The 13,238-nt window shown below is 43.2% G+C and overlaps 1 protein-coding gene across 8 annotated transcripts in view; it reads right to left on the bottom strand.

Moving 5' to 3' along the window:
• Cfap54 (cilia and flagella associated protein 54) overlaps window positions 1-13,238 on the bottom strand; it is a 323,915-nt gene that overhangs the window by 307,183 nt on the left and 3,494 nt on the right. For all 8 annotated transcript variants that reach the window (XR_008221626.1, XR_008221627.1, XR_008221628.1 and 5 more), the window contains exon 2: window positions 5,301-5,406. Coding sequence is in view for 5 of the 8 variants with exons in the window: in XM_052753120.1 (XP_052609080.1) it covers window positions 5,301-5,406 (106 nt within the window). In the remaining 3 variants the exon portion in view is untranslated. The remainder of the gene's footprint in view (window positions 1-5,300; window positions 5,407-13,238) is intronic.

Consider the following 13,238-nt stretch of genomic DNA (forward strand, 5'->3'; position numbering starts at 1 on the left):
CCATCTCTAACCTACAAGGTATCGGCACAGCTCAGACGCCATTGCAGAGCAGGCTACTCTTAAATTGGAAGGATGAGGAAGGTCATGCAGGAACTTTTCAACCCTTTGTGCTACCTGACATTCCAGTGAACTTGTGGGGACGAGATGTGTTAGATGGCATGGGAGCAGTGCTTACTACATAGCCTGTACAACAGATACTAAAAAGTCAGGGCTACTGCCTGGGCAGAGGCTTAGGAAAAATGTTACAAGGAGACCCACTCCCTGTGGCAGACAAAAAACTGTGTCACTAGAGATCCTGGGAATACAAGAGGATTAGGATCTTTTCCATAGGGGTCACTGCGCAACAGCCTTCGATTATACAACCAATAAAAATCACTTGGAAAAGTGATGACCCTGTATGGGTGGAACAGTGGCCTTACTAAAGAAAAATTGGAGGCTGTGAACACATTAGTTAAGGAACAGTTAGATGCTGGTCATATCATTCCTTCCACTTCACCTTGGAACTCACCTATATTTGTTATTAAAAAGAAGTTAGGAAAATGGAGGCTATTACAGGATCTTAGAGCTGTAAATAAAACCATGCTTCTCATGGGAGCAACACAACCTGGCTTGCCTGCCGCTGTGGCAATTCCTAAACATTGGCATTTAATTGTGATTGACTTCAGGGATTGTTTCTGGAGTGTTTTGGCAAACAGGTCCTATTCTATGGGTACATTCCTCAGCTTCTCCAGCAAAAACCATTACTCCTTATCCACAGGCTGTTGCTCAGATTATATTTAAGGGAATCAAGATCAGTGTTCAAACTTTTGGTAAGGAGCCAGATATTGTGGTGACCCCATACACCCAGTCTCAAATAGCATGGTTGCAAGCTAATGATAATGATTGGACCGTATTGACATGCTCCATGCAGGGTCGGTTTGATACTCAATACCCCTCCAATGATGTGTGTAAAATTTTTAAATTGCATCCTGTTATATTTCCCAAGATAGTACAGATGACTCCTGTTCCTCAGTCCCATGTAGTATTTACTGATGGCACTTCACGTGGTTTTGCTGTGGTGGTTTCTGGTAGCATAGTAAAGAGAATGAAAGTCCAGGGCACTTCTGCCTAAATGGCAGAGGTACAGGCACTGTTGCTTGCTTTACAGATGTTTTCTGATGAGAGTGTAAATATTTATACTGATAGTCAATATGTGACACATGCCATTATATCTTTGGAGACAGCAGCCTACATACCATCCATTTCTCCCATTCATGAATATTTATTGCAAGTGCAAGGACTCATATGGTCCCGCTCACATAACCTTTATGTGGGCCATATTAGAGCTTACACTCAATTGCCTGGACCTCTAAGTGAAGGTAATCAGAGGGCTGATGCCATTTCTCGTATGGCTGTCACATTAATTTGCTCTGCCTTTGAAAAGGCTACTCAGTTGCATCAATGTTATCATCTTAATGCGGGATCTCTTTGTCATCATACGGGCATAACCCGGGAACAAGCCATCCAGATAGTTAAATCATGTCCTATTTGTGTTGAATTTTTACCTGTTCCTCATTTGGGAGTTAATCCCCGAGGACTTTTACCTAATCATGTGTGGCAAATGGACGTCACACACGTGCCTTCCTTTGGAAAACTACAATATGTCCATGTGTCTATTGATACATATTCTTCTCTAATTTTTGCTTCTGCTCATTCAGGGGAAAAGTTAAGGATGTAAAGAATCATTGTCTTCATGCTTTTGCTTACATGGGAGTACCAAAATGCATAAAGACTGATAATGGTCCCGCCTACAGCAGTATGGGATTTTCAAAATTCTGCCAAGACTTTTGTTAATAAGACTGGTATTCCTTATAACCCTCAAGGACAGGCTATAGTAGAATGCTGCCATCGTACCTTCAAAACATATATTTCTAAAGTAAAAGGGGGGAGCTAGGGGCTCATCTCTCCTCTCCACATTCTATTCTTTCCCTTGTTTTATATATTTTAAATTTTTTATCGGTGGATTCTGCTGGAGTATCCACTGCAGATAAGCACTGGAGGGCTCCTGTTGCAAATCATCCTCTGGTGCAATGGAAGGATCTTTCTACTGGCACTTGGAGGGGACCCGATCCGGTGTTGGTGTGGGCCCGGGGATCTGTTTGTGTCTTTCCACAGGACAATGAAGTTCCTCTTTGGGTTCCTGAGCGCTGTGTGCGCCCTGTGGCTGCTGCTGAATCCCGACATGGCAGAGACCTATTGGGCCTTCATAAAAAAACTCTCCCCTTCTGATGCCAATGGGGATTGAGAGTCCAATACGGCCAGCCTTGGCAAGCATTCACGTAAGCCTAGGAACTGTAGCCATGTGGTTGGATTCTTCAGAAGGTAATGTATGGTAACTTTTTCCAAAAATGTTGAGAATGTGTCACACCTTGGAGATTAAGGATAACTCTGAAGGTCACTGACCTCTATTTGTTAACAGTAGCATGCCAGCTAAGCCTTTTCACGTTTTGCAACCCTCTTCAAGCTGGTGTAGTACCTACTTTTCAGGAATGGCTCTGTGAAACATTTATTGGCCTCCTGAAATTCATATAGCCTTTTTTGAAGATACCTTAAATTTGTGAGCCTGAATGTAGCCATTAATGAGACCATTAGTTCTGCTCCTTGTTTGCTGTTTTTGTTTTTGTTTTCTTTATGGTTCTTAGTTGTTCTTTTGCAGACCTGCCAGCCTAAGTAGTGCTGGGATCAAGAAAAATGGGCCTTGGTGGTTCGTGTTCCTGGAGCTGCATCCATGCCAGTGGACCATGGCAGTTAGACACAGATGATGCTCACACGCTCCAGAAGAGACTGACATCGCTGTTGCCATTGTTGCTGTTATAGCAGTGGTGGCCACTGCTGCTATTGCTTCTGGGATGGCTATTTCATAATTGGGTTCTACAGCTAGCACAATGGAGACCCTGGCAGCAAAAGTAGCTACCAGTTAGTTAATCTTTTATTTTATTGGGCACGATAAATTTAATTCTGCATTTATACATTTGAATTGGCTTTGTAAGTTGTAAAATTTAAAACTCAAGTTCCATTTGCTTATGGGATACCACCTTACAAGGACTCCAGTTTGCAGTAAAGCTCGTTAAGGAAGGGAATGGCTCAGTTGCCTTTAGCCTCCTGGCTATGGGTGGGTTAGGACTTCTGTTGGTCTTTTCTGTGTCGCACAGATTGCAAGCCCAGTGCCACTTTGAGATCTTTGGCAGCAGTCACTCTACAGCTCACGTGGTTGAGTCTGTATGATAATGAGTATTCAGAGACGGGTAATGCTTGGGGGGCGGTCATCAACCTAAGACAGAGCACTTGTGTGGCCTGGGCAGGTGTCTCTATGACGGGTAAGGTGACCTGCTGACGTCCCACGCAACCTAAGTCAGAAGCTCATTTTTTAGTAAAAAGGGGGGACCTGTGGGCCCTGGCCCCCCACTGTGAGTGGCAGCCGCCTTGCTTGCCGACCTTGACCAGATGTCCTCCCTATTCAGATTCCCTGCCGGTTTCCTTCTCACCTAACGTTCTACCGGAGGTTCTTTGTTCCTGTATCCTGCATTTGGTGTAAACAGCTTAGATGCAAGAATGTAGAACATTCAGTAGCAAACTTCTGCCCTCCGGGGATCCGCCATTGTGCTGTAAGCCTATATTTAAGGTTTCCTCCCTCTTTCAATAAACGGCATTCGGCTGGCACTCGGCATTCAGCCGTGGCGAATGACTCGCTGTCTCTTGTCCCTTATTTTTAATCCACAGCCCCTCGCTCGGACATGGTGAACGGGTGGTGATAGCGCGGGCGTTATCCCTACATATAAGAGCCATGGTGCATGCATGTGGCACTAAGGCTATCTCTAAATTAGGTAGAGGAAGCCAGATCTTAATTCTGTGGATGAAAAGAAAGGCACCTTAGACTGAAGCTTCTGGAAAGCTGATAGCTGATTAGAATTTGGGCGATTGTGGAGAGGTTGGAATGTTGCAGATCCAGAGTTTAACTACAATTTATCTTGGGCTACCTTTTAGCCCCTTTAAAGCATTCATTGCCTGTCTCTGTGTTTGAGCCTCACAACTTCACTATCAGGTGAAACCTCTTGGAATACGGTAATTTAGCAGACTGTTAGAATGGCCACCAACCAAAAGTCTAAATAAATATGCCATCAGATAGTATCTGAAGCTTACAGCAGAGATTTCCCATTTTGCTATGACCTGTCTGTCTGATGTTCCTACCAATATATTTGAAAAGTGTCGTGATATACAACTAGCAAGTCTTAAGCGATTATAAAAACTTTATGAAACTGCTAACCACGTTGGACAAGTAATTTGAGACAATCTGAACCTGTGCTCCAGGGCCATGGACACTTACATTTGGCTTCAGGACAAATCATCCCTGATCCCTTCTGAGGTAAGAGTTGTATTTTTGTGTTGATGGTGTTTCAGATAGGTGTTTCTACATCTATCCTCTATTTTGGTAAATTTGCCCTGGTCCCAGAAAATGGATTGAAGTCCAAGAAGCAGAAATGGATGAAGAAAATCAAGCCGAGAAACTGAAAATCTAGAAGGCACTAATACTGCCTATGCCTGGCCTAAAATCCCAGTGCATAAAGTAGCTCCTTGTCCAGCACTGACTAGAACTTGCTATGTTGGGACTTAAGCCAGAGCTCGGCGTTAAACGAACGCACAAGGTCGTGAACTGAAAGCCCAGCCATGGCACAGTCTTATCGAGTCAAGTTCAGGTCCACGACATTCAGAATCGTAGACCCTGATACGGAGCTAACATTATGGTACATGCTCAGGTTCTAATAGAAGACTGAGCAGGAAATGGGGCAAACAGGCCACAGGCGCTAGACTCACAGTACAGCAAAACACACAGAGGAACCTAAAAGTCATTAAAACAGGGCACCGAATAGCCAGGCCCGTAGCCGTGAGGGCTGACCCGGCAAGGCCGCCAGCCGAGTCAAAAACAACAGGAAGTGGCGTCTGGGCTCCTTTGTGTAAGGTAGGAACATGATGACTCAGCACTTCCTGCAGAGGACCCACCGCACCCTCTGTCCATGGAGCTGAGCTGCCTGCCCATCCCAGGCCGCCTGCCTCTGCTTCCTGAAGAAACCACCCTGGAGAATTTCAAATACAAAGTGAAAAGGCTAACTTCATAGTCGTCACGACTGTTACTGGACCCCATTACAATTTTTATCCATTTGAGTATGATTTTCAAAACATCCAGACTAGGAAAAGTACGGACCCAAATCCTAAACAGCCGAAGGAGCTGGTTTGGCACGGGCTCTCTATGTTAGATCACTTACTTTCATTTGACATAGGCTGTCTCCCACCTTCAGAAGCTTCTCGTTGTAATAGTCAGACGGCAGCCTGGGGGCGTATTTGGTCCAGATATTAAACAGAGTAGTGGCACTGTGAGAAACGTAAAGAAAAACGTCTTCAGAGTCAGCAGTCAGCCCCAATTAATTAGCGAACAACCCTTTAAAATCTTCCTTGTGCTGAATCTTTCTAATTGTACCTTATTGTTAATGTCTAAGTACTAATTTATTATATTATAGATATTATAGCTCACGTTATTATAGCTAACATGTGCCCACTGTTGATTGGAACCTGTCATATGCATTTATAAAAACTATTTTTTAGAGCATGAGCAAGTGTGCCCTCTATCAGTATCCACCACCATATCAGTGTCCACTGAGGTTCCCTTTTGGGGTTCTTTGTCTCAAGAAAGATCTTAGAAATTGACTCAGAAGGAAATCCATGGACAATTTTATTAGAATTAAAGAGCCGGGCGGTGGTGGCGCACGCCTTTAATCCCAGCACTCGGGAGGCAGAGGCAGGAGGATCTCTGTGAGTTCGAGGCCAGCCTGGTCTACAAAGTGAGTTCCAGGAAAGGCGCAAAACTACAGAGAAACCCTGTCTCGAAAAACCCAAAAAAAAAAAAAAAAAAAAAAAAAAAAAAAAAAAAAAAAAAAAAGAATTAAAGAAAAGAACATAGGCCAGGCAGTGGTGGCGCACGCCTTTAATCCCAGGATTCAGGAGGCAGAAACAGGTGGATCTCTGTGAGTTTGAAGCCAGCCTGGTCTACAGAGCGAGTTTCAGGAAAGGCTCCAGAGAAACCCTGTCTCAAAAAACCAAAAATAAGAAAAGAAAAGAAAAGAAAAGAAAAGAAAGAAAGAAAGAAAGAAAGAAAGAAAGAAAGAAAGAAAGAAAGAAAGAAAGAAAGAAAGAAAGAAAGAAAGAAAGAAAGAAAGAAAGAAAGAAAGAAAGAAAGAAAGAAAGAAAGAAAGAAAGAAAGAAAGAAAAAGAACATAGTATAGGCAGGCTAGGTTAAAAAAATCCCAGCAGCTATCAGAAGATGGAGAAAAAATCATGCCTTTTAAGTTAGGCATGGAATAGAAATAGAGAGATTGTTAATTAAGGAAAGCTATTATTTTTATTATTGATGAAGGATTATTAATTAAGGAAAAAGCACTCTCAAGAAAGGTAGTGAGCCGAGGAAAGAGCTATACGGTATATGGTCTGCTCTGGCTCCCTCCTCTCTCTCTTTCTCCTTCGTATTCATTAGCATTTCATTTGCATGTCAACGTTCCTCTGCAAACTGACTTTCATACATTAACCTTTTTTTTTAATATATGTGACTTCTTTTGCCTTGCCTGCATGTATGCATACCATGTGCCTGCAGTGCCTATGGAGGCCAGAAGAGGGCATCAGATCCCCTGAAACTGGAACTACTGGTGGGTGTGAGACACTCTGGCTGCTCAGAACTGAACCCAAGCACTCTGCAAGAGCAGGAAGTTCCCTTAACCACTAAGCCATCTCTCCAGCCCCTTCACATGTTAATCTGAAGCTTTTGTTTCTGTTCCTCCTCTGTCACAGCGTCATGTCACAGTTGACAAGCAACACTGCCCATCAAGTATTGGCGATGGGATTCACTCTTGGCATGTGCTCGTGAGGCCCTTTTGATTAATGTATAATGATACATATCAGCACTGTTACAAAATACAAACGTTTCACTGCCCTGAAATTCCTCTGTGCTCCACCTGCATGTTTCTCCCTTCATCCCTCATGTTTGTTATCACTGATCCTTTTACAGATGCCATATGCTATATAATCCTTTCAGACCGCCTTCTTTCATTTAGAAATACATATCTCAGTCCTCTATGGCTTTTCATGGTTCGACAGTTTGTTTTTATACTGATTAGTATTGCATGAACTGATAATATTGTCATTTATTTTGTGCTAACCTTATGAAGACTATCCTGGCTTGCTTACAAGTTTTAACAATTATAGATAAAGCTACTATGCATATCCAGGGTTGGGGAAACGGCTCAGTTAATAAAACACTTACTGTATACACATGAGGACCTGAGTTGGGAGTCCTAGAACCCATGTGAATAGCCATGTGTCCCGTGACACATGCTTATAATCTCAGCACTGGGAAAGCAGAGGCAGGAGGATCTCTGGGATTCAGGAGCCAGTAGCCTATCATAATTTGGAAGCCCCAGACCCCAGTGAGAGACCCTGTCTCAAAAACTAAGGATGGCTCTTGATGAAGGACATCCAAGGTTAAATTCTGGCCTCTACACACACATACATGTGCGCACACGCACACATATGCGCAAGCACAGAGAGAGAGAGAGACAGAGACAGAGACAGAGACAGAGAGAAATTCTATGAGTACTCATATACAGAGTTTTGTGTGGATACAATCTTCCTTTGGGTAAGCTCCAAGAGCCACAATTACTAGATTGCATTCTCAAGGGTGCACCGTGCACTTAGCTTTGTGGGAAATCATCCCTTATCTTCCACAAAGCTACCTCTGCCATCCTGCATCCCCTCCAACATGGAGCTTCTGTTGCTTCCTCATCAGCATTCAGAGTCGTTGGCATCCTGGATTTTAGCCTTGTAATCGGCGTGCAGACGATCTCATGGCTGTTTGAATCTGCAGTTCCCGGATGTTGATGCACGTGGAGCATCGTCGTGTGTTCATTTTCCATCTGCATATACATCTTTGATGAGATATCTTTTGGATATCCGACCAGGTTTTAAAAACAGGTTGGAGTTGTTTTTGTTTTGTTTTGTTTTTTTCTTGCCATTGATCTTTTTAAGAGTCCATTGCATATCGTGGACAACAGTCTTTTTATCAGATACGACTTTTGCAAGTATTAAGTTTACAGCCTACTCTTTCGTACTCTTCATAGTGTTTCACAGAGCAGAAATCTTTAATTTTGATGAAATTAAGCTTGTTGATTATTTCTTTCATGGGTCATATATTTGGAGTCATGTAGAAAACTTAATTGCCAAACCCAAGGTCACCCAGATTTTTCTCTTAGGAATCGTACCGTTTTGAGTATTATGTTTTTGACAGGTGGTACTTTGAGTTGATTTCCAGGAAGGATGTAAACTCTATAACTAAATTCATTTTCTTGCGTGTAGTTGTTAAGTATTTCCAGCATCATTCGGTCTTGTTTCTATTCCTTTGTCAAACTACAGACTATACCTCTGAGTTGTGTATTCCTCTCCATTGATTCGTCCATTATTTCTCTGATATCACACTGTCCAGATGACTACAGCGGTTTATAAACCCTTAGAGTGTGTAGCATTGGTCTGCCAGCTTTTTTGCTCTGGATTTTGTTTGTAATGGGACAGGGTCTTACTGTGGAACCCTGGTCACCCTCAAACTCAATATCCTCCACCCTCCCGTGTGCCAGAATTACAGGCATGGGCCACCACGCTCTTAATTATCCCCCAACTTCTTTCTTCAATGTTGTGTTGGCTATTTTGTATCTGACGCCCCAGAATTCTTTTTCCTGTGTTTCATTTCATGTCTGCAATGACCCCAAGGTGGTTAACAACATTCCCCACAGACAAGGACTTCGAGGATAGTATCCACTTCTTGCCTCAAGAGCAGTGACTAGCTAGTACAGGTAGAGTGTTTTGGCTTCTCTTCCTGTTGCTACGATAAAATACTCTGACAAAAACAGCTTAAGGAAGAAAGAGTTTCTTCTGCCTCACAGGTCAAGGTACAGTCCATCATGGAGGGGAAATCGAGGCAGAAGCCTGAAGCAGCTGGTCATGTCACATCCCCAATCAAGAATTCACACTTATCTTGCTTTCTCCGTTCTACACAGTCCAAGATGCTAATTCAGGGGGAAGGAACCACTGTGTGTGGGTCTCCCCATCTCAATTAAGCTGATCAAACATGCCTATAGGGTAACCTGACTTAGAGAAACCGTCACCAGGGAGCCTGGAGGCTTGTCTCCTAGGCGATTCTCAGTCTGTCAAGTTGGCATCTCACTAGGTGTCATGGTAGTCAAGAATATAAAGGAAGTGAATCGGGACAGAAGGAGAGAAGTAGGGAAGAGGACAGGGAGGGACCGTGATGGGGTCAAGGGTAGGTAGGTTGGGGATATTCTTGTTTTTATTTAATTATTCTCCAGGAAGAGCTCAAAACCACATGAAACAAAAACAGACCATCAGTATTATAAAAGTGGCTTTTAATAAAAATGAACATGGCAGTAAATCATTGATAATTTTATTCATTCTCTGACTTAACACTGATTTCTTCTCTTTCTCTCAAATGTTATGAGTGCCTGTGGGATAAGAAAAAATTAGTCTAAACTCTCCTTAAAATTGTCCAATCCCATCTTCTAAATTTCTAGATACAGATGGTGTTGGGAACAGAATGCATCCTTCTAACCGGAACACACTGTTGAAGCCTTTAACCCCAGGGGCATCTGTGCTGGAAACTGGGCGTCTGAGGGAACAATTAAGACTAAATGAGGCCTCGAAGTGGAATCCAGTCTGATGGAATTAATGTCCTCACCAGAAGAGATTCTGAGAGTTTGAGCTCATTGGTACTCTCTTTCTCCCAGGCTTCTTCAGAGCAAGGGCCCCGTGAGGGTAAAGCAGCTTCCCAAGCCAGGCAAACAGCCCTGTCAAGGTCCTGACCTCCATGGAACCTGAAGGCTTCGGAACGATGTGAAAATAAATGTCTTACCACTCAGCCTGTGGTATCTTGTTAAGGCAGCATGAACTGAGGAACACAGGCAGCAGGCTAAACTCAGGAACCAGAGACTGGCTAGGTGGTGGTGGCGCACGCCTTTAATCCCAGCACTCGGGAGGCAGAGGCAGGCGGATCTCTGTGAGTTCAAAGACAGCTTGGTCTACAGAGCGAGTTCCAGGACAGCCAAGGCTACACAGAGAAACCCTGTCTTGAAAAACCAAAAAAAAAAAAAAAAAAAAAAAAAAAAAAAAAAAAAAAAGTGGAGATTGGTTACTATTTATATGCACATTCATGAAACAACATCTACAAATCAATTGATTCATTAAAATAATTAAGCAATATTGATTGAGTCCCCAGTTGAATATATTAGGTCTTTATGGACCGAATAATAATGTTTAGGGTAGAAAAATAGATACACGTACCCATAATAAATGACAAAAACAAATAAATAATGTGATGAATAGAAACCACAGGGTTTAAGAAAAGCAAGGCACCAGCTTTGTTCATTTTATATTTCATTTGCTCCCCATGAAATTTCACAGTATTTAGATGTAATAAATTCAAGAAATCTACCCTGTCGGGCCAGAATCCCTCACTTCTGCACATAAAACAGTTAATTCATCCGAGCCTTACAGATGAGATGATCATTGGGTTTGTTACTCATAGAAGCAAAATACCAGCTTAATTAAGTCAATCAGGGTTACGTAATAAGAAGGTTTTTTTTTTTTCTTTTTAGAGAATCTGAAGTTCAGGAATGCTGCTCATTAAGAATAGCTTACATAATACTGCAGAAAAAAATATCCTCCGGAGCCCAGGGTGGCCTGAAACATATTCCTGTAGTCCAGGCTGAGCTCACACTGCAATCCTCCTACCTCAGCCTCCCAAGGGTTGGAACTGCAGACATGGACCACCCTAAGCAGCTTCAAGAATAAAGGGCTAGCATGTTTTATACTGCTGGTTGGCTATGACAGCTAGGAGATGTCCTGGATGTCCTAAAAAGTTTCTCACAGTGTAAGCGTTGCGCAGACTGCCTAATGCTTATAACAAAAGCATATTTTTAAATATACCACACTTTTATATAACAGCATTGTTCATACAATCAAAATTATATTTTCGGTACTATAAATTTTTGTGCTTGTGGAAATCCCTATAGTTAGAAGAGGAAAAAAGCTTTGATTTTTAGGAACAACCATCTGTCAAATGTGTTATAAAAGCAACTCCTGCCTCCTGGGCTCCTGACCAGCTCCCCATTACCTCTCTTGCTCCATTTTACAGGGTCACCCAAGCAGTATTTTCAAATAAAAATTATGTAATGGTAATCCCTTAGCAGAAACAACCTCTGCAGCCTTCCAAAGCCCCATCGATTCCTCCACTGATATCTCCTCCCCTTGCACCTACACCTCCCATGATGGAGCCCAGTGGGTTTCTCTCTGTTCCTTCACAGTGCTTGCTTCTTTCCAGTCAAGGATCTTCTACGCTTGCTGTCCTCTATTTCTCTCTGGTTGCCTGGTTGATTCTTGCAGATTCTTCTCATCTCCCATCATCCCCCCTTACCCCCCATTTGAAAGTGGGCTGCCATTGCGCTCCCCTTGGGCCTCTGCTGGAGTGCCACCTACTTTGACACACATGCAGGCAAAACACCCTTCCACATCATAGAGAAATAAGTAAATCTGTTTTCCAAGTTGGGAGAATGTAAGACAATATAGTCCTTGGATTCCCGCGATATTGAATATCTGTTGAGTATTTACTATGCTCCAGTTCCCAGGCTAGCACCTGGAGATGGAGCAACGAAGAAAGAAAAAGAACATTATCCCAAGCTCTTCAGGAAGCTCATGTTTTAATAAAGGAGAGAGGCAATATACAAGAACGTAAAAACATTAAATAAAATACCAATTGATAGGTGAACCTGAATTAGGCAGAAAAAGCCTGTCTTGGATAGTGATGATTGACAGAGACCTGAAAGAGGAAAGCGAGCCAGATAACTAGGAATCTGGAAGAAAAACCTCCCAGACAAAGGAAACAACTAATTAAACATGGGGCGGGGGTAAGAAAATAGAGTGCGTCTAGGGCAAGTCCCAAGGAAGTGCTGAGCACAGACAAGGGGAAGGTGGGACCAGATCCTCGGACCCTGGAGAACAGTGGAGGCCTCTCAATTGCATTCTAGAAGTAAGGACAATCAGCAAACTTTAGCTAAGAGCAGACGGTATGTTTGCAAACAACACCCGACTGCTACATGAAGGATATTTGAGACAGAGCGGAGGAGGCCAAAGAAAAGTGAGCCTCTGGTTTGGACTGGAATGCTGGCAGCGGAGATTCGAGAATGATGTACAAATGGAAACCATCCAAACAGAGTGTATTCGGATCATGGCTGCATGTGCAACGTGGTCTCCTTGGTCTTTCTTTAGACAAGGTCTCACTCAGGTAGCCTTGAAAGCAAGAACTTCCAACTCAAACCCCAAATGCTGGGATGATAGGTATGCAACACCATGGCCAGCAAACGTCTTTATTTTATTTTATTTTATCTTATTTGTCCTTGCTCCTGGGTCAACTCTTGGCTCTCCTCCTACCCACCAGCAGGATACGCCAAGGTTGATTCTTCCTTCCTCTTAAATCACTTTCTTTCGAGGCTTTCAGAGCACCAGCTACTTCCTGGTCCTCCTCCTCCCTTCCGGTCTCTTAGTCTCTGCAAGTTGCAATTTGCTTCTCCTTGTCAGTGCTGGAACACCCCTCGGCTCTGTCCTTTACTCTCTTCTTCTCCTACACGCCCTCCCTTGGCTAGTCCGTCAAGCATCATAATGTAAACATCATGAATGGGTTGATAATCCCAAATGTGTTTCTCTTCTGACCTCCAGCCCTGCCTGAATGCTGAGTTACAATCCCAATATATCTAAAACTCAATTCTCCATCTTATTTCCTCCTACCTAAACCTGCTCTTCCCACTGCCACAATGCTCCCTCAGCTTCTTCACACTTGCCATTTCCCTGTGTAGCCCACTCTACCAAGAAATCCTTATACATCGTCTCCACACCTTCTCGACATTGTGTGTGTGTGTGTGTGCATGTGTGTGCACACACTCGCACACAGAGTGGGGGTCGAGGTGGGTGCTTTGAGACATGATTTCTCTGTGTAACCTTGGCTGTCCTGGAACTCACACTCAGAGACCCACCTGCCTCTGCCTCTGATGAAATTAAAGGCATGTGCCACCACTTTAGGCTTCCTCCTCGACTTTCTAAAA

The sequence above is a fragment of the Peromyscus californicus genome, unplaced genomic scaffold, assembly GCF_007827085.1.
Source record: "Peromyscus californicus insignis strain IS unplaced genomic scaffold, ASM782708v3 Scaffold_24__1_contigs__length_46423439, whole genome shotgun sequence".
Lineage (NCBI taxonomy): Eukaryota > Metazoa > Chordata > Mammalia > Rodentia > Cricetidae > Peromyscus > Peromyscus californicus.